Genomic DNA, 25,929 nt, shown 5'->3' with positions numbered 1-25,929 from the left:
TTTTTTAACACTGTCAAAATAACTTATGCATATAAGATGTAAGCCCTAACTCCAACAACGATAGCACATGCCTTCAAAAGGCTACAAAGCATACGAAAAACGCCAAAATAATCAAACTTCGTTGAGCCTGTCATCAAAAAATTCTCCGGTAACTGAATGTCCGTCTGCAACATATGCGTCTCGCTGGCTTGCCTCGCTCCAATTTTCCAGTTCGACTTGATTAAGCCATCTTTGTACCCCTTCATTTCGTCCGTTATCTTCAGGTTCCGCTAACATTGCATCCTTTTCACTGGCCTGGTGTAATTCTGAATGAAAACTGCAGGCTGATTTAGCAGTTAAACCGATTCGAGTCTTTGAACGTGTTTGATCAGCATTTGAATGAGATTTGATCAACTTAGGTCCAGAAAAGTGACGCAACGGAGCCGGTGACAACTTTGATAACGACCGATGATCTTCTGTAACTCCATGATCGTCGTTAAAATTAATTCCTTTTGATCGTTTTTCTGAGGACGCTTGTTTAGATATCTGGTGTTTTAATGGTTTTGCTAAAAGTGGTTTGGTGCGACGATACCTGCAACAAATAACAATTAGATTTGTTATTGTAGGTTAGGGTAAAATGGTTTATGTTTTCAATGTCTCATATCGCCCCATTTAGTATAAAATAAAGAAGATTTTCAGAATTATATACCCGTATCCACAAGACTCTAAAAGATTGTTGTTACCTTTTATAAACACGATAAGGAAAATAGGATTTATGCGCTAACGGTATACCATCTTTAGCCGTCCTACTATATATAGTAGGGTGGGGGAAAATGGGACACATTTAGCACATAATATCCAAATATCCTGATCGTGTTTTTATCACTTAACAACAGTTCCTAGAAGTTGTGGGGGTATAGTTTTATAATTCTTTGAGTTTTCTTTGTTTACTACTAAATGAATCGAAAAATAGAGTTAAAAGGTGTCCCATCTTTTTCCGCCCTACTGTATATCATTGTGACTTTAACACTATGCACGCATCATTCATATAGCAATTGAAATTCATACTGCTGCTGATAGGTAATATATAGTTCACCTTGCCGCAGCTATTTCCTGTCTAGAATGCCATGCATGTTGTGAAGCAGCGACGAGTAACGGTATGGTACCAAACCCCATTAGCGCTGCACCGACTATTACCATTACCATAATATTGCCACCACGATTCGGAACAACCGTAAAGTTGCCGCATACCTGTTGAATGGATTTATGGGAATTTTACAAAGACACAACTCTGGTGTTATTATAGGGCAGAATGATTTGCTGTCAGTGCATTAGTTAAAAAGTGCATTTACGTGTCGAAGCTCCGCATATTATTACAGAACTATATAACCGTAACCTAACAACTCAAAGAGTTTGGGTTTAAAAAGGATCAGGAAATATGGGTTTTAGATGCTAACGGTATCCCATTTTACCACACTGTACTATAAACAGTAAGTCTATTATAAAATACCTCTTCAGATTGAGAGCCAAGAGATAAACACACGATGAACACAGCACTGCTTGATTGTACTTGGATAGTAACTTCTGTGTTCGAATCAGATATATAAGACCAACGGTGTAGGATTCGGGGCCCATGTGTGTGACATATGTACAACTGAAATATAAGAAGATTTTTTTATAAATGGGAATAATACAATTAATGCATATACACTGCCAAAAATGTATATATATGGTACTGTGGGGTAAGATTGAATACTGATAGTATCCACAACCCATATTATCTAATCTTTTTTTTTACAATTAACCGTGCTATTTTAAAGTCACGAGGCTACGGTTATATAATTCTGTAAATATTCTTTGTTTACTACCAAATGAAGTAAGAAAGGGGAATAAAAAAATGTTTCAATTTACCTCACTCTAGTATATGTGTTTGATGCACATAACAATATACACATTTTTAATTTACGTCAAATTGAAGATTTATTATTCATTAAACCAAAAGTAATTAAATCAATGTAAAAATAAGCATTTGCGTATAACTCATGCGTCAGTTAACTAAACCTACCGAGTCTCTTATGACAGATGCTTCGTTGAGTGAAACATCTATTGTACCTCGCGCTTTATTCTGCACTAACGTCCCAAAACGATCTCCCATTTGGAATCTGCAAAGAGGGGTAAGATGGTACATGTTCTACTCTTTTTTTCAATTTGGGGGCAAAAAAAAAACCTTTCCGCATAAACTAAGTTAACGTTCACTATTTTAATATTTATATATACATGTATGGGCTATGATCAACCGTTTTATTATAATACTGTGGGGTAAGATGGAATACCGTTATCTCATAGTATGCCGTGTTTTCCAACCGCATTTTAACAATTATCCACGCTCTTTTGGAATCTCGAGGTTATAATATTCTGTAAACAATAGTTGGACCACTTACCCTAACCTGCAATCATGCACAATTTTGCATGTACTTACTCGTAAGTAACGGGTGAGGTATTCGTAGGTTTCAAAAAAGATATCGGTACGCCCGGTGTTTCCCCACATCTAGATATTTCTGAATGGGCCAGCGTGGAATTAGGAGTGAAAGATTGTATGCGAGTTTGTTGTGTAGCAGTTATGTTTTTCATGGAGTTTTCCAATTTAACCTGTAAAATATAAGTTCTGCTACATTTTGCATGGCATAAAATATGTACAGCGATAGGACAAGACTGCTAGCAAATCTCGATTAAACATTAGGTGGAATATAGACCTTAGCGAATATATTACGCAATATGTATTTTATTGCTTATAGATAGGTGCTAATAAACGAGCGGTAATAATATAAAAGAACAAAAATACCATTTCTCCAATTTTCTTGCTCTCTTGACTTGGAGTAAGGCGTCGAAGTAATTCTACAAAAATATTAAATTATAAAAAAAAACGCTTTAAAACAGTAGTTTGGACCAAAAAGGGACATTATCATTTTCTTTTTTCGTCCCATTTGGTAGTAAACAAACAATATTTACAAAATTCTTTAATCGTGTTTTTACAACTCCAAAAGAGCGTTTTCAAATGGTTAAAACACGATTGGAAAATATGGGATATTATGTGGTAAAGGTATTCATCCTATCCCACGGTACTATATATAGATAAAATATAAAAAAATTAGGTGCTAACAGTATCTTATCATTCCCCATAGTAGTATCCTATCTTTCCCCATAGTAGTATCCCATCTTTCCCCATAGTACTATATATATATACCTGGTATAAAGAGTTGAATTCCCTTTACCACTGTGCCAGCATAACTCTCAACTGCGCAAAGAAAGATAGACTTGTGGTGTAAAGGTTCGATGCCAGAAATGCTGTACGTACTTTCATTTGACCAGGTAACATTCGCAATGTTCAATTCCGAAATCTGTACATCTGTTAAAAGTCATGTGGTTCATACAGATACTTATGAATTTAACAAAAAATGTGATTCTTACGATATAGTAAGGTGGGGGGGCACCTTTTTATTTTTTTTTCTCGTCTCATTTGGTATAGTAAACAAAGAACATTCAAATAAATATAAAACCGTATTTTCACGGCTTCCATAGACTGTTGTTAGGTTTTTAAACATGTTTTTAAATATATTTGGATATTAGTTGCCAAACAAATTATATCCAAAGGCAACCCTATATTTACGGTCATTTTGATGAAACTGAAGAAAAACCGATTTGCTGATAGTTCCGTTCTCGGTGGTAGGGTGTTCACAAGCCAACGACACATATTCTCCCAATTCCACAGTGGCGTTTATTACAGAGCGCCTGTTTACCGTCATCGAAGTGTTCATAAAATTGGCTCGAAGCTCTAAACTTGGAATTTGGCAAGTAGCCTGTTTTGTCGAAATCCGAAAAAGCTCTTGTAGAGAGAAGCTTAGCCAAGCCAACTTAGATTCACATTCAAGGTCGTCAGATTTCGGAATATTTACTGAATTCTCCATGGACCTGGTAAAGAGCCATTTGCTAAAGAGAACTAATTTGCACGAGCAGGTAAATGAATTGCTGTATAGACTTAATGATTTCAGGTCATTGAGTCGAGTCAGCGTTCTGTTATCTGACGGTAATGTCTCAAGTTGGTTATGGTCCAAATTCAACAAGAGAAGGCTTGGTAGCCGGAATAAAGAATTCCAGGGAAAAGTTTTCAGCTCGTTTCCAGATAGATCCAATCTATATGAAAAAATTTTCCATTTTTTGTCTGATTTTTGAATGGATAGCGCTTATACCTTGTTAGACGAACCAAGCCGTGAAACGCGTTCGCTTCAATGTAGTTAATTTGGTTGTTGTCAAATATAGCATGTTCCAACCGGTTAAAACGGGAAAGTGCCTGTTTTAATTCAGGAATTTATATTGTAGTTTATAATGTGAATTACACTGTATAGTAAAGTGGGGGAAATGGGACACTTTTTAATTCCATTTTCTCGTCAGTAAACAAAGAACGTTTAAAGAATTATAAAACCGCATCTTCACAACTCCCATAGTTGTTAATATATAGTTTAAAACACGATCATGGTATTTGGATACTATGAGCTAAATGTCTCCCGTATTTCCCGACCATACTATATATAATTGTCCGGTTGTTTTGAAAAAGAATAAAATTCAAGAATATTTCATTGAAGCTGTTCCATTGTCGTCTAAGACCGTGTTTAATATGTATAACAAGAAAGGCGTCTTTGCATTATTCATAGCTCTTTCTGAAGCCTGGCCTCTTAAATTCTAAATAGCAAAAACTAATACAAATCAATTATTTATACCAGCTTTCGGCGCAACCCTATAACCAAATGCTTACATCGTAATCCATAAGTCTATACCAGCCAAAAAAAACAAAACAGAAAAATCACCGAAAAAACAATAAAAAAAACTCATTAAAAAAAGCAATAACAAAAATTCATCTAAAAACAATGCAAAATATATACCGAAAAAAAACATACAAATTAACTCACAAAGCGACAATAACATTACCGAAAAGCAGTGCAGAAAAACTCACCGAAGAAGTTAAGTTTTTAAGGCTGTTCAATTGGAAATTTAGGTCGGTGACGTTTGATGGTATTTGGTCCGGCATAATTTTATAGCCTCGTCTTGAACAACCAACGTACACGATGGATTGTTTTAGTTTGCATCTGAATAAAGCAAGAATTATACTAATCATACATTTTGTGGGGCAATGTGCCAATCCTGGCCTAAATCCTAAAGGACCCATAACGTGCCACGCTGCGAGACCTCACTCACATAGAATAGAAACATTTTTATGTGGAGTTGGGTGGGGCAAGATGGGACATGCTTTTAGATTCGGTGGTAAGCAAAGAATATTTACAGATTAAATAACCGCATCCCGACGACTCTAAAAGGCGTTGTTATTTGTTCAAAACGCGATCAGAAAATATGGGATTTAAGTGCTAACGGTATCCCATCTTACCCCAAAGAACTATATATACATAATACTTACATACATCTGGACGGACAATAGTTGCCGTCCCTGCGACTTGCAGCTAAGGCGATTTGAATGCAGAACACAAATACTAAAAACGCTATTTTATCCATATAACTAACTTAAGCTCAGATAATTAACGTCGTGGGCAAACCACTAAATCTACATGCGTGAGTCATGTAAAAGAAAGAGAATACACATATGCTCGCACTGCCTGCCCTTGGCTGTGAACTTAACCTATCTAACCACGTTCATTTTCATTACGACGATGCCACTGTCTTTTCCCTATGGACATGTTGCGGCCAATTAGTCTATGAACATTAAGATCGTTTTCCAATTGGGAATGCACCTGACGAACCCGTGTGGCTGCGGGCTTACAAAATCGATAACCTTGATGCGTCCACACCTTAACTCATGCGGAAATAATAAATGCTCCTGAAAAGCCAACACCATTATCTAAAACACGAGCAAGAAACTGGCGATTCATCAAAAATTAATTTCGTTGTCGCCGCTTAAGTGAACGGTCGAAAACGAATCGATTCGATTTGCAAAATTATTCTGTATATCGACCGGGCAGTGAATTAACATCCCGAATCGTATCACTGTCTCTGACGCACACGATGGCAAGATATACAGAAGAGCGAAGAATGCTATTTATGTTATCGCATGGCTGGTGCTGTATATTAAGATAAAGTTGTCAGGCGTATGTTAGATCGAAAATGCAATAAATTCTTGAAAAAATGTTGCAAAATACTTTTGTGCCAGCACTAACAGTGTGTATTATGGTGCCAACATGCTTTTCAAAAATGTTTCACCAGAAAAAAAAAAGCAACCAAGAATTTTTTGGACTTCAAGACATATATGTTCTCTTGTCATTTTGGAAAAGCAAACTCGCACACGCTGAATATTAGAGAATTATTTTTATTTTAAGCGATATTTTTAGCACATGGTATAGTTTAAACTTAAAATGCCGGTTCATTTAATTTTGTACCATAGTGTGTGTAAGGATCTTCGCGTTAAATATTCTACAGTATATTTATCAGAAAATTGTCATTAAGAGCGATTTAAACTATAATAAGCTTAGTGCTATATATAGGGTTAAACTTAAACTATTGTAGTATGAGGTAAGATGGAACATGTTTTTATTTTCTTTATTTTTCCCTTGTTGTAAACAAAGAATGTTTACAGAATTATATAAACGTGGCCCGCGACTCTATAAGAGCTTTGTTTAATGTTTAAACACATTCAGGAAAATGGATTTAGGTGCTACATTCTGACCCCAGTACAATACGATACTGATGTGTATTACTATGGCTATAAACGTTTGCAGCACTTACAAGTAAAATTCAATTCGAAGTGTAAGACTTCGATAACAATGCTGATATTTTACCGTTCAATATATTACATTAAAACACCATTTCAAGCCATATGGGAGAGGCTAAACGGGTTCTATTTAAATTAAATTTTATTCCCCCCTGCTAAGTGCCATATGCGGCGCCCTCTTTGAAAACGTTTTATAGTGGAGAAAACGGCACACCTTTATCACATAACATCCAAATATCCTAACCGTGTTTTAAACATTTAACAACGGTATATGGGAGTCGTGAGGATACGGTTTTATAATTCTTTGAATGTTTACTATTTAATACCAAATGGATCGAGAAAATAGAATGAAAAGGTGCCCGATCTCCCCCCACTCTACTATTATGTACAATTTCACACCAGTAGAATATGTTACAGAAATATAACAGAAAAGTTTTGGAATTGTATTTTATTAAAAAAGTTTAATAAAAAGCAATCACGCAATTAAATCTTGCGGCGTTTCTTTCTTAATCGCAAACTTTATTACAATTGATTCCTTCCAAACGGCTGGCAAGTAATTTACGAAAAGCAGTGTAGTCACAGTAGTGGCAATCGGCGTATGGTAATTTTAACACTCTCTCGTTAAGTACGATTGAAAGCAACATCTTCTCATTGTGGTGCGAGCTGTACAACACAAGCGCAATGTTACCAGCAAATGGACTAAATGTTCCGGTCCTGAAATGTGAAAAAACGATCAGAAGTGATTTTTATAGCATAGGGTGATGGGATAATAGGTCAACTCTGGCGTTAATTTTAGGTTCCCTACAGCGTGCATCGCCGTAGGGCACACTATAATGGCAAAATATACACAAGTAAAAATATACAGTACGGTGGGGGAAAGATGGAACATATATTTATAACTCTATTTCTCGACTCATTTAGTAGTAAACAAAGAACATTCCAAGAATTATAAATTTATATCCTCACGACACCCATAGACCGTTTATTGTAAAAACACGATCAGGATATTTGGATATTATGTGCTAAAGGTGTCTCATCTTTCCCCACCCCACTACATACGAGTCAAATTAAATATTGTTCAACACGCCAGTATATTTTTAAGCTATAAAAAATTTTCTCAATGTCAGATTATTGAATTAGCCAAAACCAAAGCTAAACAGAGCGGCGAAAAATATAATTCTAAAAATCGAATATTGTTTTGCCGCTGGCTTGAATACGGGCAAGAATTTTGAAAAGGACAATGGCAATTGAAAACACGGACAAGTGGTTTATAGGGTGCTTTTAGATTAGAAAATAGCCGTTGAGTATCTAGCATAGCGTGGGGTAGTGGTTGGGCGGTAAGACAAGTAATTTACTCCACAAGCGAAGAATGGGAGTCTAGTGTGCTGAAAATGTGAATTTTGTTGGCCAAGTTTAGCTATACAAAATTGACATTATTTTAAAAGTATGCAACTAAATGGGTTTATTGGGATTTTTATTTATTCTGTATTTTTGATCATTGTAAAGTTAAGATCTGGTGCAATAATTAAATATATATGCGTCTAAATGGCATCGTCAGTCTTGTTCAAATAAAATCACTGCACAGTTTAACATGCTAAAATTGCTCTTTTGATAATTAATAAACGTAGAAGCTTTGTTTTATGAATGTATCGTACGCCATAGGACAAGACTGTAACTAACGTCTTTTTACCAAAGGAGCAATTTCTATAAAAATATGCCAGGTAGCAACAACACAAAATGTATGAAATATGTGTTGCTGTGAAAATAGGATTTTCTGGGAATTGAAAATTAAATAAGCGGTGAAGTTTATAGTTGCAAGGTATGCGTGAAATTAGTTTACGTATGGGATTTGTAGGTCGCCTTTGAAGTATAGTATGGGAGTTATAAGTGTTGGAATAATAGTTGTAATCTTTCGGTGGGAATGAGTCACTTCTGAAGTTTTGAAATGGGCGCAGATTTGAAGGTATTGGGTTTTAATTTAAGAAGTAAACGAGTGCGAAGTTTTCAAGTGAATTGGACAGCGAAAATCGACCCGCTTGTAATTTAAAGCCAAACTGAAGCTGCATTTCGAAGCGCCTTGAAGGAGAAGTAAGCCCTTGTGAAGCTGGCACAAGGAGCTAATAGGAGCATTTGAAGGCTGTTACCTCGCTCCTAAAACTGCGCCACGCTGCGAGTTTCTTTTGTGTAGCTCGTTTCCAACAAGGCGGAATAAAAGCGGCTTTTGTGAAGCCTACAGTTCGCCATGGTAACGTCTCTTAAGCGATTTACGAGCGCAGCTTGAAGTACCGGAGCTGTGCGCAGCGCCGCGGAAGGGTGCTTTGTCGCGTTAGTAATTAATTACGGCAGCACTTAACGAATACCGTTAAAATCGCGCTGACCGGCGGGAACAAGTTTTCAAAAGCGCCCGACGGGCGAGGTCGTTACGGCCCAGCGAGCAGCCAGAAGCGGCCAAGCCATGATAGTTTAACTGATCGGTAAAAATTGATGGGAAACCAGTTGAACTAGTTTGATGCGTGTATCGCCTATGGTGTCGTTCAGACAAAAATCTTGCCAAAAAAAAACTCGTTTTCCGTGTTCGAGCGACACGACCAAAACGTTACAAGCTCCCTGCCGACTGGTTAAGCGAACAGCGTTATAACGCTGCATGTGCTCTGGGAATCAATAGATCAATTAATCAATAGCTTGAATAATGCATAGCACTCCTACGCGCCTGGCAGGCCGACGGCAGTTTGTATGGAAAATAAAGAACGAAAATTCACCGAAATTTTCGGGCGTTGCGGTGTAATGAAAAACTCTGTGCGGTAAGTGGTGTATCGTCCTTGTATAACCCCAACAAACACAGAAAAGGAATCAAGGTCTCAGCATGTCCGAATCGTAGCACGACGGACCCATTTCTGCAACATATACAATATCAGTATACAAAACTTGAGCGTAGGTATATAATACATACGTGGATCCGCCAGCTTGTACGGCCTTATCCAGCTTAAATAGCATATCTTCTAAAATAGGGCAAGCTAGGTGGTAATTTATGCCAAACCCGTAGCCGGTTTTGTAATAGTGTTTTAAGTCCGAGGCGTACTCTAGCAGCTGGAGATAAAAGGGTTTTACTGTTGTTTTAGCTTCGTATTGATTTTAGTCGGAACTTAAACTTAATTCTTGCGTTTGAAGATGGCCTTCGGCTGTTAATGTTCGGACAATCTATGCAAACCGGTATAGCACGTATGCATAGAATGACTGAACGACAACCGCCGAAAAATGTACGCAAAACTCATACAAATCCTAAAACGTTTTTAACCATTACCTCGAAGAAGTATTCACTAAAGTTTGCACATAGCTCGTTTCGTCCGTACAGCGCCAGATCAAAAGCACATAGCTGGTATAATGATAGAACATCCGCGTCTGCTACGTTGTAACCTATATTTCGAGATAAGAGGACTTGTTAACACACAATTGCCATAAACGACTCGACAAGCTGTTCGGCTGACAACGCACTATTAAGAGGTATGTACGCTAGGATAGGCAGATACTGTAATAGCCCATGTATTATTCAGTGGGTAAAATTATTTCCATTTACCATTAAAATGAGCGGATATTTCTCGCTTCAGTGCTTGCCAATGGCTAGAAAGGAAGAATTTGTTGTATTCAGAAGAACCAGCCTCGTTCTCGTGCATAAGCTTTTCATACCTGATACGAATTAAATGAAAGTGAAGGCAAATGACACTTAACACTATAATCATACCGTGAGCACGAATCAAATGGGCGTAGTTGGGACCGGTTGACTTGCACCTCTACTCCTGAATACGTCACATCAGCCGTATCTTCTAGAACTTTCCATGGCTGATACCTCTCGCACTTCCCTGTGTATTAACAATGCATTGAATTGATCGTCAGCTTCCTGACTATATATAGGCGCCTGGCAGGTCTATACACTAACCACTCGGTTATAAAGGAATTTAAGGCTATCTTGCGAAAAAAACATTTCGGCACTGAAGCACACTTAAAACCTCGCACAATGGCATACTTAGGAATTGTTTCGGTAAGCATAGGAGTTTTCCATTTTTGGGTTCTTTTAAAGCAAAACATTCGGGCCACTCAAAACGAACTTCAGCGCGCAGAACAATAGAATACTTCACTACCTTGTTCCACTAGACATAAAAGCTGAGAGAGAAAAGCTCGGGCACTCGCTAGGACTCTTATCTTATGGCTGGAAAGAACATGCAGAGAGCCTGAAAAAGGGGCGCTTGTTTAGCTTACTTTGTAGGCTGTACACGGTTAGGTTTTGTACAAATAAACGACTGAAATTAGGCCGGAATTAAAGCGGGTATAATGATGCAGCAAAATGTACTATTTTACGTAACGCACTTTGTCGGTCATTGGTATGCAGAATGCTCTTAAATAACTGTGGCGCCATCTTATACAAGTTTGCGGCTAAATTTTCATGCTCAATCCAGCCTGTCTTGTGCAAAGTGTAATGGCGGTGATTTGGAAACGATTGATTCCATATCTGCATTGTTAAACACAACACTGACAAGCTACATTCAGAACAGTACAGAATTTAAAATATCAACGATACTTACTGATAACGTTTCGGCCAAGATCTTGTTGTCAATGGTCCTATTCAGCCCGCTCAATTGCTCCCACCAGACTAATAACTTCTGCTTGCTAGGGAACCTGGTCCCATGTCGGTAAAGCGCATCAATATGAAGCACTTTGTAGTCCTAAACATAGAGCCATTATATAATAGTGAGCTAACTTAACTACTTCTCCTATGCTGGTAGTAGTATTTTAATGATACGCCATGTAGGTGTTACATCTAACAGTAAACCGATGATTCAGACCTTATTAAAAATGCATTAGATATCCCGCATGACGCTTTTAGGCCATTTTTCAAAGGCCTGTTACGCACACAAGGCACACACGCACAAGACGCGTGCGCGCATACACACACTCGTTGTATAACCATTAGATCAAACAGGCAAAATTCAAACTTGGTTAATGTGAAAACCGCCTGTTTTGTTGCTAAGACAACAAGCGTTAGAATTGTGAATTGAGGTCTTCCAACGACTATGCCTGCTAAACTCACAAACTCCTGTTCCAGACATTCATTTCATTCAACGATTTAATTTATCGGCATTCCGTGGGCCTTCGCTCCCACCGGCTTTCAGCACCGCTGTCTATACAGCGTCTGAAACAGGCTATACAAATTCCGAAGTATTCGCGGATGCCTGTAAAGATAATGGCAAGACAGCAACGACGGACATGGGCGGAGATAGGCTTAACCAGAATCGCACGAGCACACACTATAGATCACCCACGGTATTGATCTGAATCTCTCTTTTGCCCTTCGGCTATGGCAGCAACGCAACACAAGCTAGTCGATCAATACTTATTCATACCTTGGGAATTTCGGACGCAATCCATGGGCGTTGGTCATAAAGGGAATCTTCTGGCTTGGATGCGTAGGGTGTTTTGGTGGCCAAATACTTCTTGAACCAGTCATTAGCCAAAGTCTGGTGACTGTAAAAGAAAACAAACGCGGTCAAGCATAAGGGACAAACAACCATTACATAACAATGCTAGGAATAAGCCTTATGTGGTATTTAGCCTGAGAACTACAAGCTTTCAGTGTGTCCTATTGACTTGTAAGTCGCCAAAGTGCCCCTTATTTGATACTAAATATAACATAAGACATTTCGACACTGTTCCTCTGCTAGGCCTTTGGGATTCCATTAAGTAAAGGGCGCGTAATTGAATGAACTCCGCCTGGCAATCTGGTAAATAAACAGCCTTTGAAGTTAACTCGCCTGGAAATACACGCCACAAAAATTCGCTCATTGCACGATCTTCGAAAATCTTAGCGTTTTACTGGTATGATTCACTGTAATTTAGTTTTATAGTTTATAGTCTCGTCTGCTGTAATAACATTACATACTAACAGGCTGGTCCCTGGCGGACACGAAGTATTACTCTCTCGCTAGCGTTGTGTACAAGGAAAAAAGCACAGCCTTCCGTTACGACACGCCCTGTTTTTATTGATGGAACGGCGTTCTACTGCGCCACTTTATAACTGGCCTTCAAGCTTCTGCGTATGTTTAAGACACCTGGATAGTGTCAGCGTACATATACAAGCTCAGCGGGAATACGATGGCAAGCGGCGCTGGCTCGTTGCTAATACGGCAGGTGCAAGTCGCTGGTCTAAGATTAACGGAAAACCTATGGGACCGCGAAAATGCCGCGGTAGATTATGGGTTGTCGTATCACATTTCCCGTTTAAAAGACGCGGTATTATTTTGCCCTGTAACCTTATAAGCGTCCATTAAACCGTAAAGAGTAGTTTTAATGCGGTCACTTTCAACGCTATTATCTGTGTAAACTGCTTCTGGCAAAAAACTATTCTACCGCGAACTTTATCTTGCTATACCTCGTGCTGTACTTCTGGCTGTGTCCAGAGGAACAGGACTGACTATGGTGCGAGCGGTGGTTCAGGCCGCAGCGACGTCAGACCGAATAAGGAAAAGGGAGTATTCGAATTCCCAATGCTCTACGTCACCAAAGGCATTTAAGATCGGCGGCGTGATTTCCGCGTTGCAAATTGGAATGCGGTCTCTGTGTAAGTAAATGGCCGGAAAAGCAGCTTTGGTTAAGAATAACACGCAGAATAAGACTGTATCGGCTAGTACAGGCGCGAGAGCCCTTTGAATTATATCTGGGCCATCTGCCCATTTTTCCTATTCTACGTCAAACACCCGCTGCGTCACGGCGCCAATTGCTTTCACCAATGGAATAAAATCTGGATTAAACAGCGCCGAGGAACAGATGCCCTAATTATAATAGGAGTGAGGAATTCACATCTCCCTGTGATGTTTCTAACCTAGTTCAAATTTATGTCTTAAATCTCAATTACATTTTACTAAGCAGATAACTAAGGAGACACAAAACAAGGTAATAGATTTAATACAGCACCATTGGGCTGAGAAAGGAAGCTGTTAAAATAAAAAGGGACATACATGGACAAATACCAAAAAACCAATGCCAAATGTACACCTTCCATCCGTTTTATAGTTTGCCTTTATTATATGAATAGGAAACCTTTACATAAATGATATATATTAAAATAATAATAATCATGGAACTTTATGTTTGACCTAGTAAATATATTTAAACAAGTAAAATCACATTTCAATTATATAACCTAGATTGCAATTTATTAACTTTTGTGATAAAGTCAATTCCGCATAACCTAAAAGCTATTCAGTAAGTCAGGCCTAAAACTAAATACTTTACAAAAAAATGCAAAACCTGATTAAATTTTAAAATGATTTAAGTCTGGAACATTTTAACTAAAAGATGGAATGTGATACAGTTACTTTCCTTTATTTAACTCTGATTAATCTGTCGTTCAATAACTCTTCTACCATATACAGTACTGGTGCCTGGTTAGAGTATTTGAATAACTGTTATGGTCACAACAAACACAAGGAAACACTACAATAACTTCCCATCACAAACTTCCTGCAGTACCACATACTTTCAAAATTTCTTTAAAGAAAAACATCAACTAGAAGTAATTTGCCGTTTTACCATTATACCAATTTGAGGGCTGAAACTTGACCTTGACCACTGTTGTAGTGTTTCATATCATATGACTATCAGTGACTATTAACTGTTACAGTGCTAGATAAATTTAAATTTTGTTTGTTTTAGCATATATACGGTTGACGTGTTATTTTTATGCAAATGTTGTTTTTTTTATAGGTATTAGTGCTGTGAGATTTGCATTAATTATACTGAAATTCAAATGATAGAAAAACAAGACATTAATTACCCATTCTTTCTCTATTAAGTGAAAACTTAAAGAAATTATAATAACAAATACACAAACACTACTGTTTAGGACTTCCCTACAATTATTATTATTACTATCATTAATGTTAACTGGCTAATAACAAACCATATTTTTATCAATATATACAGTATAGTAGAACAAAATTGTTTTTACTATTTAGATCCGTGGTCTTTTACTTGGAAGGCCAAATACATTCCAGTCTCTATGAGTGTAACTATCATTAATGTTAACTAGCCAATAATAAACCGATTTTTTTTAATACAGTACAAAACTTTATTTCTACCATTTTAATGAGGTGTCTTTTACTTTGTAGTCCTAACCCATTTTATTATAATATGAGTAAGAACTGAGGTCATACCACAAGGCTTGTCAAGGGACCTGAGAGTTGACTCATTACATAATACCATAGGACCTAACTAGTAACTACTATATTAATGAGCATATGTTAAATTGAAAAAAGCCCTGCTTCACAGCATTGTCAAATGTTGGGTTTTCTTCAAAAATCTGCATAATTTTATTTATTTGAAAAAATATCTGAGCACAGTTTTTTTATAACTTATACCGCCATGTTAAACTATAATAAAAAAGCCCAAAAATCACATCGAATCAGTAGAAAAATATGTATTTCAAATATCCTTTGCACAAAAGCAAACTTTCTAATCTGTAGTACAAGTACTACAGCAAAATTGAGTGGTTTTACGTGGTGTTTTTCAACTGAAAGGTTGAACACACTGTTCAAAGGTGTACCATGTGTAGTGTGTACATAAGCTTAAGTGTGTGCAAGTGACAAACTTTTATGTACACACACATGGCTGATATACTTCTAAAAATGCAGTGGAGGCAGGGATAGTTAGACACCCAAACCTTTGAAATAAATTAAACTTCTTGGTTTTAATATTTCCTGATTAATGCAGTGTGTGAAATTCCAGGGTTGGCCTGCCTACCCTGCCTACCCTGCCACCCCAGGTTCGGTGCCTATGTACACACATACTTGTACAACATGAAAGTTAAACAGAACTGTTCTCAAACAAAACCTATATAAACATACCACTGTGCATAGCATAGGTTCTACTTTGTACCATACAAATTCAGGTTACAATATTTGCAGAGTGATTATCATTATTATTTTATGCTTTTTTGACATGAATTTCATAAAAGTAGCTAGTTGTTTGCAAACTGAAGCATTAAAAGTATTCATTTTATATATATTTGGAATGGAATCCCTACATATAATTTATCTAGTTATACAATTTATTGAAATATATATTTTATATATTAGTCTACGGTTTTTTATAATTATTTATATATTAAATATATTATATATGATTATTTATATAATTATTTTTAAGTATTTTAATGAAACTTACCTATTTAATGTACTTCGATATGGGCCAATAAAGAAGAAGGAAATGCAGCATACTTGCAATAATTGAGCGGAAATGGCCATTTCCTGGCTTTGCTTCTGCAAAAGGTTACATGATATAATATTAAAACTTATATGTTAACTTTAAGAAGTAGTGTTTAAACGGTTACGAAAGTTTGTAGTTACATTTATGTACACAGCAACGGTAGCGCGCATATTTGAAAAAGGGGAACTTGCGGTAGAATGTTTACACAAGCGTAATTGCTCATTAACAAACTTCTAATTCATTCGCGCATGGCATAATTTACATATACACAACATATAAAATACACTTGCCTGTGCATTAAGTCTTTGGGTAACATGGACGGAAAATTACAAACGATTTTACGAAACTTCTCGTCGAGGCGGTGGCCCGTGGCAAAGGATGACCAAATACGATTGCGAAATCAAACCAACCGTAAAACGGAGGCGTAACCTTTCAAATCGCAGTGATTACAGCACAAAGCACTAGATCATAGAATATAAAAGTTATGAGAAAAAGTGAAAATATTTGAAATGTGATAAGTTTGGGAATAATCTAAGTAGTTTTAAACGATGTTAAAAGATTTGCTGGGCGGAAATTAAATGACTTTTTATGTCAACGTTGCGTTTGTCACATTTCCCGCCATTATCAGAATAGCAAAAAACGTGTTTTTTGCATTTTCTAGGCTAGGGGACAAAAATTATATAAAATTGGCCAACTGTTGTTTAATAAATGTTAATGCTTGTTCTGATGTGAAAAATGCTTATTTTAGTCTATATATAAAACACAAAGTCATAAAAAGTTTCTATACTCTGCATCAAGTTAAAAGATTAACGTCCTCCTGCAAAAAAATCAAACCACCCCTAATAGCAAACATATTTTAAGATATATGTTGACGACAGCGTAGGTTCAACGCCAATACCAAATTAAATATTTATACGACTTAGTTTAGGTGCATTCAAGTGTGCCATTTATAATTTATAAGTGTTTTTAGACGTTTAAAATTGTAGTAAACACGAAATTCTTAATTCCTAAAAAAATGAAAATTAATTGATCAAAAAGCAAGCACTCGAATTCCGCTTCGTTTCATATTGCCCGTCAAGTTTACATTTTTATTTGGTTGAAAATACTTGTAAGTTCCTGTCAACATTGGTTTTTGAATAGCTCACTAGCCTATTTAAACAGATATACATTACAGCAGAAGTTTGAGCCACAAACTGATTTTTTTCTTACCTATAACAAAATGATTTATAAAACGACCAAAAGATCATCTTAATTAGTTGCTCAAAATCTACATTAATTAAACACAGCCATCCAGGGCCTACGGCCTAATAAAGATTTTGGTTATTTTAGGATACCATATCACTGTGGAGTAAAACTGCATTCTTCTACCCAAACTAGTTTGGTGCAAGTATATAAACAAATCAGTAAACTGAGGCAATCGGCTTCACTGCCAAATGCTTGATTAAAAGCCATTTATAATTTACATCTTATGTACAACAAAAACTCCATACAAATTGCACGCATTCGATTTATTTCGATATTTTTACGACAATTTACAAACGTCGTCCTCTGCGGCCACCCTTCCTTCTTGTGTGGTCTGATGGAATTGGAGTAACATCCTCTGTAAATCAAATTAACTAGCTGTAACTGTGTTTTTAAAAACTATAACAATTAAATAAGATAGTGAAGTCTAAACAAAAGAATTGTAGGGTACTTCAGTGATGCTGGTTTACACATTAATAGAATTAAAGCAGCGACCGTCAAGCAACCGTTTATGTTGGTCATATTTTGACCAGTGAAATTAATTAATATAATACCACTGGCTTCGATAATGACCGAAAAATATATTTAATTTGTTTTGTATAAATTTCAAATAGCCTTTTTTTTATCTTTGGGCAACAACAGTTTTTATAAGTGGATAGACCAGGATCGTGGCAAAGGTTAGAGGTTCAAGGCTTGTCCCAACTGCCAATCCTACTGTCATGGGAATATTTGTACTTTTAGCAACACACTTCATGGTAATTGCTAGATCATTAAACGCAGTATTGGTCATGATGCGAGTGCTGTTGCCACCGACAGACTACATTAAGGCTATTACCCAATCGCCGTAAAATTCCCAAGTTTTCCTATATCTACATGGTTTTAAATAGGACCAACACTGACAAAATAAATACAACACAAATATTGAATTGTCCAACACTACAATGTTTTGGTACAAAATAGTTATTGGCTTACCAATGCGTCCAATTTTCATGCCAGATCTGGCAAGAGCACGGAGTGCACTTTGTGCACCAGGTCCTGGAGTCTTGGTTCTGGTTCCACCAGTTGCACGCAACTTAATGTGGAGGGCGTTGATTCCAATCTCTTTGCACCTACAAGTTATAAAAATGTGATAATATATTGCTGAGTGTTAATCAGCTTATTTTTGGTTTTAAGTTTTCAAAGAAAAATTCAGTAATTAGAATAATTAACAATAAAGTTTTGAATAACTAACTCGTAACTGGCTATGCTGCAAAAACAATCAGATACAGAGTGTTATGAACTGACAAAGACAATAATAATAAAGTTATTGAAAAACACAAATCTACATGAAATAGTGATATTAGCCTAATATCAGATTCATAATATACTAATAGATTTATAATATAAAACAACGGATTCTTGTTAACTTTTTTTTTAAAGTCATTATGGAATATGAACAAACAAACCAAAGTCGGAACATTGCTAAACTAAAGGTACAGTTGTGAACATAGAGACACACCTAGCAGCAACATCTTGTGCAGCCAACATAGCAGCATAAGGAGAAGCCTCATCACGATCAGCCTTCACTTTCATTCCACCGGTGATACGTACAATTGTTTCTCTGGAATTGTCAACAACAAAATTAAATTATGAAATAAAATCAACACAACATACCTTTTACAAAACATTAAAGACTATGAAAAATAACCCCTGCTTCATAGCTAGTTAGATACTCTTTGCAGTACTGACATAGGCAACAAACTAAGAGTGAGAGGATAGTTAGGCTTCCTGACATGTTTTCTACACTGTATTATTCAGAAAACATTGGGACCAAAAATTTAGATTTGTTTTACAGAAATGAATATTTAACTATCTCTGCATTAAAAAGTTTGACACCTTTGGGTCCACATTAACTTCCCTTGCCCAGGGTTCAATTTAACAAATTTAGGTCTATGTACCCTATGACATAATGGTTAACCCAAAACCCCTAGCCAAATTGCAATAATTTAAGGAAGTAGTATTGTTCGTTTCAGTAGTGATGCAATATCCACATTAAGCTGGTGAACTAGCGACCGTCATTAAAACATTTCTTTTGGTCAGATATGACCAGTTATTTCATAGGAACGAAATAACTGGCTTCGATAAGACCGTTATGCTATGAAGACAGCCTACAGAGTATGCCAGGTGAAAGGGCATTTTATTTACAAAAATCTGGTTATGCAAGCAATAACCTGCCACAAGCACCCAATTAATAAATAACAAACCAGTACTATTAAAATAATTCCTGGCGCAACTCGGAAATGTACATGCTTTGCAGCCCAACATTTAATGATAGCACACACGCAAAAATTAATGTTTTGCACGCAACAGTTCTCACCAGAAACTTCCCTATTCTGCAGACTTAGCCATGCAGAAACAATAAAATGTGATGTTTTGTAACAAACCGTGACCAAACTTTAAAAAACACCAAAACAACCAATTTTAAAATAAAACTTACTTGCCAGATAGATCAGTGACATGAACGAATGTATCGTTGAATGACGCATATATATGGGCAACTCCGAAGACATTTTCACCTTCAGCGACTTGTGGGCCGAGTTGTACAACTTCCTCAGTCTTCTCGACTTTAGCCTTTCTTGGCGCCATGATTCACTGCAAAAAATTAAATTTTAGATTTTCATGGGGGTCACAAAATACACGTTATAAGTTTTTCCGAATGTGCCTACATAAACTGAACTATTTTTGGCAAAACTCTTTAACTATTGGTTTCCGTGTTCTAAACTAGTTGCCTAAAATAACGAGCTGTGTACAACATTATTACCTGGTAACTGCTTCACCTAAACAACAACATTTAAGAGACATACTGAAAATCACACGTACTCTTTCTAAGTGCGAGTCAGACTTGCCAAACTGACTAAATAACCTGATCTAACGGAATAAATTGCAATATAACATCTTTACGGTTAAACTGCTATATTCTGCAACCATATGAGATTCTAATTTACGAGATTAAGATGGATTGAAAGCAACAAACAAACTTACACGAATCAAGCTTCGATGTTGGAAAAAGAACGAGACTGACATTTTATGGTACCCGCTTAGTTTTTGCTCTTTGCTGTCGTAAGTGGTCGAACTTACATTTTAATCGCCCCCACTTTTAATAAACCACCTTTTATTTGATCTAATTGAACAGGATCTGTTCCTAATCAGAGACTACACTACCAGTTGCTATAGCAGAATAGGAAAAAATAAAACACCTTTTATTCTGTTTTCTCGCTCCATTTGGTAGTAAACAAAGAACATTTAAAGAGTTATAAAACCGTACCCCCACGACTCCCATAGACCGTTGTAAATTGTTTAAAACACGATCAGGATATTTGAATAATATGCGCTAAAGGTTCCCCGTCTTCCCCCACCCTACTATATCAACTTGAAGTAATGTAGTGTAATCCACACACTCAGTAATTTACTGTTTAAAACACTTCTCTGACTGGCTACAATGTAACAGTACAAATTTACATCTTTTAAGTTTATTTTGACCACACGCAACACAGCAATAAATATTTAAAAAAGGAACCCTTCGTTCGGTCGCTGCGAAATAATGTACACAATAGCATGCATAGCTGGCAAATAATGTACACGCATACACAACTATAACGGCTTATGTTCGTCGTCGGTGGCGCTCGAGACATTCGAGGTGAATGAAGCAGCAGAGGCGTTTGAGATGTTCGAGTCAACTTTTTCTAAAAAAAAACAATGCATCGTAAACACGAAACTCAAAGTTTGGATATTGTACTTTGAATATTATTTGATACTTATAGTAGGGTGGGTGAAGATGGAACACATTTTCATTCTATTTTCTCGACTCATTTGGTAGTAAACAAAGAATATTCAAAGATTTGTAAAACCATTTCTTCACGACTCCCATAGACCGATGTTAATTGTTCAAAACAAGATCACAAAATATGAAATTCAGGTGCTAACGAAATTCCTTCTTACTATACACCTACCAAGAGATTTCTTTTTTGGACGTCGTTTTGCTGGTGCAGTTGCCCCGGGTATAACAGGAAGGTCGCTGGGTGGCGATAAAGAGAGCGGAGATAGACGACACTCGAGTAGAAAGTCGCGATTGTATGTTAATCGGTGTTTCCCTGTAATTTAAATTGGAAATTAAGTATAACACTTTAGGCTTTACACCACATTGCGCGAATTTAAAATATAAATAAACAACTAAAATTTAAAATACGTCCCCTAAAGGTTTAACCTATATAACAAAATTTAATTCACTGTAAAGTGAGTAACTAATTTTAATAAAAACACTTCTATTTTTACCTCCTGGTGAAATTCCACCTGCGAGACTGCTAACTCTAGTAAGCTGTTTCTTTTCATGTTGATTTTTCGAATGTCTCCTGTTGGGAATATTTACCGGAGCTGAACTTGTTCGGCCAAGTGCCTGATGCCTGCAAGAAACAGGTCTCTTGGCATCTGCAGAATTTGTATAAAAATATTTAAATAATTTAACCACAAAAATATATATATAAATTTTTATTTAATCGGTATTCAGTTTAATGATAATTTTTAGGACTCTCAGAACATTTTATTCCATATTTCCAAATCGAGTTTTAATAACGCATTTTTCGAATCGTGAAAATACGGTTATATAGTTCTGTAAACAATCGTTTTGTATCTTGTGAACTACCATATATGACTATAAATAAGAATGTAAACATGGGCCATATACCCAACCATACTATATATAACTGAAACGTAAATACTATTAACTACCGTGCGGTCCTGTATGTTTCCTATTCCCAGGTTTTCTCATATGAATGGTCGTCCATGACGAATCATTTTCTTCCTCGCTTGAGTTTTTTTCTTGATTTTGAGCAATTTGCATTGAAAGTTTTCCCATTGCTTCAGTGGCATGCGAAAGGGTGCTCAAAGTTTTCATATTCACTAACTTAAAAATAACTGTTCTATAGGCTATTACTGCAAAAACTGAGGAAAAAGTAACACTATTATATCTATAGGAAACTCTATAGGCTCTTACTGCAAAAACAAGGCAAAAACTAACACTGTAAAATCTATAGAGTTCTAATGACTAACTGGTCTAATCAGTAGTACTTCATCCACTTATAGAGCGCATTATATACATTAGATCCTATGTATCACGTGGTAGTTCGTGAAAACAAACTTTCAGCGTGACTCTCACACTTCTTTCGTTGTGGATTTTCTCCTATACAGTTACGTCAGCCTTTCTCATATACATTTTCACTTCACTCAACCAACATGTAACATTGTATACACGTTATGTTATTGCTTTCTGAAATATTTTATGACCATAGAGGACATTAGACACATACCGCTCAAGCAAAAGCAACATACTACGTCAGAAGCCAACGTTAGTTGCTGTCAATTTACGTCATACGTTAAGAGCACTTCAAAGTATAACCCGTGATATAGATACGTGTTGTTACATCCGAACGGAACCTACCTCGCATCACGTAAGTTACCAAAACGCGACAAACAAAAGTGTGAGAACTTGGACAGATGTTTAAAGCGCTAACTCATCAACCGTGTACTTTATACCTAGTTCGCACAGGTCGATTTTTATATAAAAACAACATGGCCTTTGTTTAGTACTTCCTGTTTTGGTAGGTTAAAGTGCTTTTCTATGCAATGTTATGTTTTGGGACACTGAGTGCGCTAACATGTATGGTGAATTTAAATATACATAAGTAATTGAACTATCATATAATGTTTTTAGTATAAAGTATATTGGGTGAATGGATATGGGACACCTTTTCATTCTGTTTTATTGTCTAATTTGGTAAGAAACAAAGAACATTCCAAGAATTATAAAACCGTATCCTCACGACTTCCATCTAGACCTTTGTTAATTGTTTAAAACACGTTTAGAAAATTCGAACATCTATAGGTGCTAAAGGTGTCCCATCTTACCCCGCAGTATGCTATAGTTGTATGGCAACAAAAACACAATACCACAGTACTTAACAGTATTCGCATAACGATGCACTGTATTAACCAACTGTGTTAAAAAAATATTTTATTATTCACACAAGTGAATAAATATGTTTCTTGAAAATATAAAGTGGTCAAAATAACGGCAAGCAGCAGTCAGATAAAAACATTGTATTTTGTAAAGTCTACAAGCTAGAGACATAAGCCGGATTTTGGTCACTAAAAACATCAAAGTATTTTAGCAATCACTCGTCCAATGAGAATATATTGATTTTAATTTACGGCAGGATAACAAACGGATGAGGTATATAAACCAAACGTCCAATCACGTTTAACAAAAGGAGCAAGGGGTCGCCATTACAGTTGATTCATTTCCAAATGACCATTTCGTCAGCCGGTCGAAAGTGCATTTGTAGGCTTAGTTAGGTCACCGCGATTGCGCGTACTTTATAAATAGTGATAAATACGATACGGGCACGAAAGTGGTCAAAAATTAACTATCGTACTCTTGCTTTTTACATTTCTTTATAAAGAAAATTGAGAATTTCCCAACTAACGTACAGGATATTTGGATATTATGTGCTAAAGATGTCCCATCTTGCCCCAACCTACTATATATAAATAACAATTTTTAAAATATAAAAATTAAACTCGTGTTTTTTCGCAAAATATATTAAATATTTAAATATTTTAACCTGTTTTTAGTATTTGTATAAACTTCCTGTACATTCATTACAGTATAACTAGTTTAGGGTAAAAGCAAGGTAAAGGAATTAATGTTCAAGGTCGTTATTTAATTAACAAATGTAATGTCCCGAAATGGTGTTTATATATACTGTTTATTTTTTTAGGTAAAAATATATCCACAATCTGTTTAACTTAACATGGGCTTTTAGCGGAGGCAGAAACCTTATGCGGTGATTTAAGAAACGTAAAACCGCCTCGAAAACCAGGGCTACGTTGTATACTTGCTTGACTTCTATTTCTAGGAATCAAAGGACTTTTTCTGAGCGCCGCGTCACTTAATTATTAGACGCTTGTTAAGCACTATATGGGTATGCTTTAATTTTTAGCTAGCATAACTTGTTTCGATTTATTTTGGATTTGGATAAGATAGAATTTTTAGAGTTGCTGATTTTCATTTAAAACACCGGAAAAAAGGACGGCTTATTAGTTGTATATTGCTTACATAAGTTTTCGTGTTGACTAAAAGTTTTCTTCTAAACGATTACTAGTTAAAATTTTATAAGCTGAATATCAGTATTTAGTTTAGTCAGCAAGTATACGTTATTATATCGCTATATGCCATTACCGTTTTTCTGAGACAGTATTTTATATGTAGTAGAGTGGGGAGGACGGGACACCTTTTTATTCTATTTTCTAGTCCCATTTTGTAGTAAACAAAAAACAAATAAATAATTATAAAACCGAATCCTCACGGCTTCTATAGACTGATATAAAATGCTTAAAACACCACCATGATATTTGGATATCATGTGCAAAAGTTTTTCCGTCTTCTCCTATCCCACTATATTATGGGCGGTAATAAAATTAAGTATTATTGTAGCAACGTAAAACGCGTGAGGTCTTTCAAAGACTGATTTGGTGAACTAGAAATTATATTGCGTGGCAAGGTCTTTTGTCTTTGTAGCGACAGACAGCAGGACAGTTTTATAAGATACCGGCATTTATACGCTAGCAGCAACAACTGCAGTTTCGGTTATAAAGTCTTGTACTTAAAGCTTATTGTTAGTTTGTAACAGTAGTATGAGATCCTAGTTCAATTGTACTTTTCTGCAATAAAGCAGTAGCTTCAGTTGTTCAATTGTTTATAAATTATTAAGAGTTCGTATCAGCATATACAGCCTACAGGCATATTTGCATCGAGTATATACATAGTTTCCAGCAATACGTGTCTATAAGTGTATATGACGTCGGATTAATGCTTTGACTTTTATCTAGCTTTGACAGATAAGTCCGCAATTGTAATCGGGTTTATAGGACTTTTAAAGATTATAATGAATTTGCTGTTTGCATTTCAAGGCAGATTTCTGAACAAATCGATATGAATGTGGTTTTATTTATTTTAGGTTTAAAGTCTGATAATAAACGTGCAAAAAATTCGCTCTAGTAGCTGGTAACGCATTTGAAAGTAATTGTAACTTTAAATCTATATCGTTTCACCGCCTTTTGTTTTGTTGCTAATTCCCCTGTTCCCCTTTAATTTAATATTCGCTGTTGTGTTTGCAAGTATAAAGGCCTTTTTTATGGCATAACCTTGTATACCTTGTGTGGAGGTATTGTAGGGTGGGGTAGGATGAGACATATTTTCATTCTTTATCTCAAGATTTAAGTTGTATCCCATCTTACCCCACAGTACTATACACCATTACTGTGCTAAAACAAGCATTCAGTTTATCCAAGTAACTTGTCAATCTCTCCCACATAAGAAACAATTCAAATTATGGGTTACAAAGAATATATACGCCGGCATTTTATGAGCTTGTAAACCTGGATAGTGGACGACAGAACATGATATTTAGCAGCAAAACACCAAAGGGAATTGCTGGTTTTATAGATCTACCAGTTTATAACGGCCGAAGGCAGTTAAGCTGCCTCGAATTTGGCAATTTTATTATTACAAAACGTAACTGCTCGCTAGAATCTATAAAGAACCAAACATATATCTTGACGAAATTTCGCGCATTGCTCAGTTATGA

General features: G+C 36.2%; 4 protein-coding genes and 3 non-coding genes across 8 annotated transcripts; all 7 read right to left on the bottom strand.

Moving 5' to 3' along the window:
- Nucleotides 1-111: 111 nt before the first annotated feature.
- On the bottom strand, nucleotides 112-7,039 carry LOC108950055. Its single transcript, XM_018814713.2, has 11 exons — nucleotides 5,447-7,039; nucleotides 4,988-5,120; nucleotides 4,227-4,327; nucleotides 3,647-4,170; nucleotides 3,224-3,385; nucleotides 2,822-2,874; nucleotides 2,459-2,628; nucleotides 2,045-2,141; nucleotides 1,490-1,633; nucleotides 1,076-1,230; nucleotides 112-571 (listed from the first exon to the last, which is right to left on the bottom strand). Exons 1-11 carry the CDS (start codon nucleotides 5,539-5,541, stop codon nucleotides 112-114), a joined length of 2,094 nt encoding a protein of 697 aa, XP_018670258.2. The 5' UTR covers nucleotides 5,542-7,039.
- Nucleotides 7,040-7,184: 145 nt separating this feature from the next.
- Nucleotides 7,185-16,580, bottom strand: LOC100186130 (multiple inositol polyphosphate phosphatase 1-like). The gene is made up of 12 exons (XM_002121128.4): nucleotides 16,297-16,580; nucleotides 15,965-16,059; nucleotides 12,148-12,268; nucleotides 11,329-11,469; nucleotides 11,114-11,255; nucleotides 10,888-10,977; nucleotides 10,491-10,608; nucleotides 10,326-10,435; nucleotides 10,053-10,165; nucleotides 9,702-9,838; nucleotides 9,511-9,645; nucleotides 7,185-7,465 (listed from the first exon to the last, which is right to left on the bottom strand). Exons 2-12 carry the CDS (start codon nucleotides 16,042-16,044, stop codon nucleotides 7,258-7,260), a joined length of 1,395 nt encoding a protein of 464 aa, XP_002121164.2. The 5' UTR covers nucleotides 16,045-16,059; nucleotides 16,297-16,580; the 3' UTR covers nucleotides 7,185-7,257.
- mir4043 (microRNA 4043) lies at nucleotides 9,938-9,992 on the bottom strand. Its single transcript, NR_034436.1, has one exon. It is a non-coding gene; the product is annotated as a microRNA 4043 (primary transcript).
- Nucleotides 16,581-17,495: 915 nt separating the features above from the next.
- Nucleotides 17,496-20,367, bottom strand: LOC100178199 (40S ribosomal protein S14). The gene is made up of 5 exons (XM_026837752.1): nucleotides 20,270-20,367; nucleotides 19,725-19,879; nucleotides 18,747-18,848; nucleotides 18,221-18,357; nucleotides 17,496-17,606 (listed from the first exon to the last, which is right to left on the bottom strand). Exons 2-5 carry the CDS (start codon nucleotides 19,871-19,873, stop codon nucleotides 17,539-17,541), a joined length of 456 nt encoding a protein of 151 aa, XP_026693553.1. The 5' UTR covers nucleotides 19,874-19,879; nucleotides 20,270-20,367; the 3' UTR covers nucleotides 17,496-17,538.
- LOC113474885 lies at nucleotides 17,687-17,825 on the bottom strand. The gene has a single exon (XR_003396590.1). It is a non-coding gene; the product is annotated as a small nucleolar RNA SNORA16B/SNORA16A family (small nucleolar RNA).
- Nucleotides 19,246-19,380, bottom strand: LOC113474886. Its single transcript, XR_003396591.1, has one exon. It is a non-coding gene; the product is annotated as a small nucleolar RNA SNORA16B/SNORA16A family (small nucleolar RNA).
- Nucleotides 20,368-20,741: 374 nt separating the features above from the next.
- LOC100183767 lies at nucleotides 20,742-22,320 on the bottom strand. 2 transcript variants are annotated; one of them, XM_026837448.1, is made up of 5 exons: nucleotides 22,263-22,320; nucleotides 22,013-22,203; nucleotides 21,560-21,712; nucleotides 21,238-21,378; nucleotides 20,742-20,970 (listed from the first exon to the last, which is right to left on the bottom strand). In XM_026837448.1, exons 2-5 carry the CDS (start codon nucleotides 22,176-22,178, stop codon nucleotides 20,879-20,881), a joined length of 552 nt encoding a protein of 183 aa, XP_026693249.1. In that variant the 5' UTR covers nucleotides 22,179-22,203; nucleotides 22,263-22,320; the 3' UTR covers nucleotides 20,742-20,878. The 2 variants fall into 2 exon arrangements, with proteins under 2 accessions (XP_026693249.1, XP_002126786.1); XM_002126750.4 differs by lacking the exon at nucleotides 22,263-22,320 and having other exon boundaries at nucleotides 22,013-22,221.
- Nucleotides 22,321-25,929: the final 3,609 nt, after the last annotated feature.

Source organism: Ciona intestinalis, chromosome 14 (genome assembly GCF_000224145.3).
Source record: "Ciona intestinalis chromosome 14, KH, whole genome shotgun sequence".
In the NCBI taxonomy this organism is placed as follows: Eukaryota; Metazoa; Chordata; class Ascidiacea; order Phlebobranchia; family Cionidae; genus Ciona; species Ciona intestinalis.
Note: the sequence above shows the minus strand (reverse complement) of the source record. Positions and strands in the feature narration are given on the sequence as shown.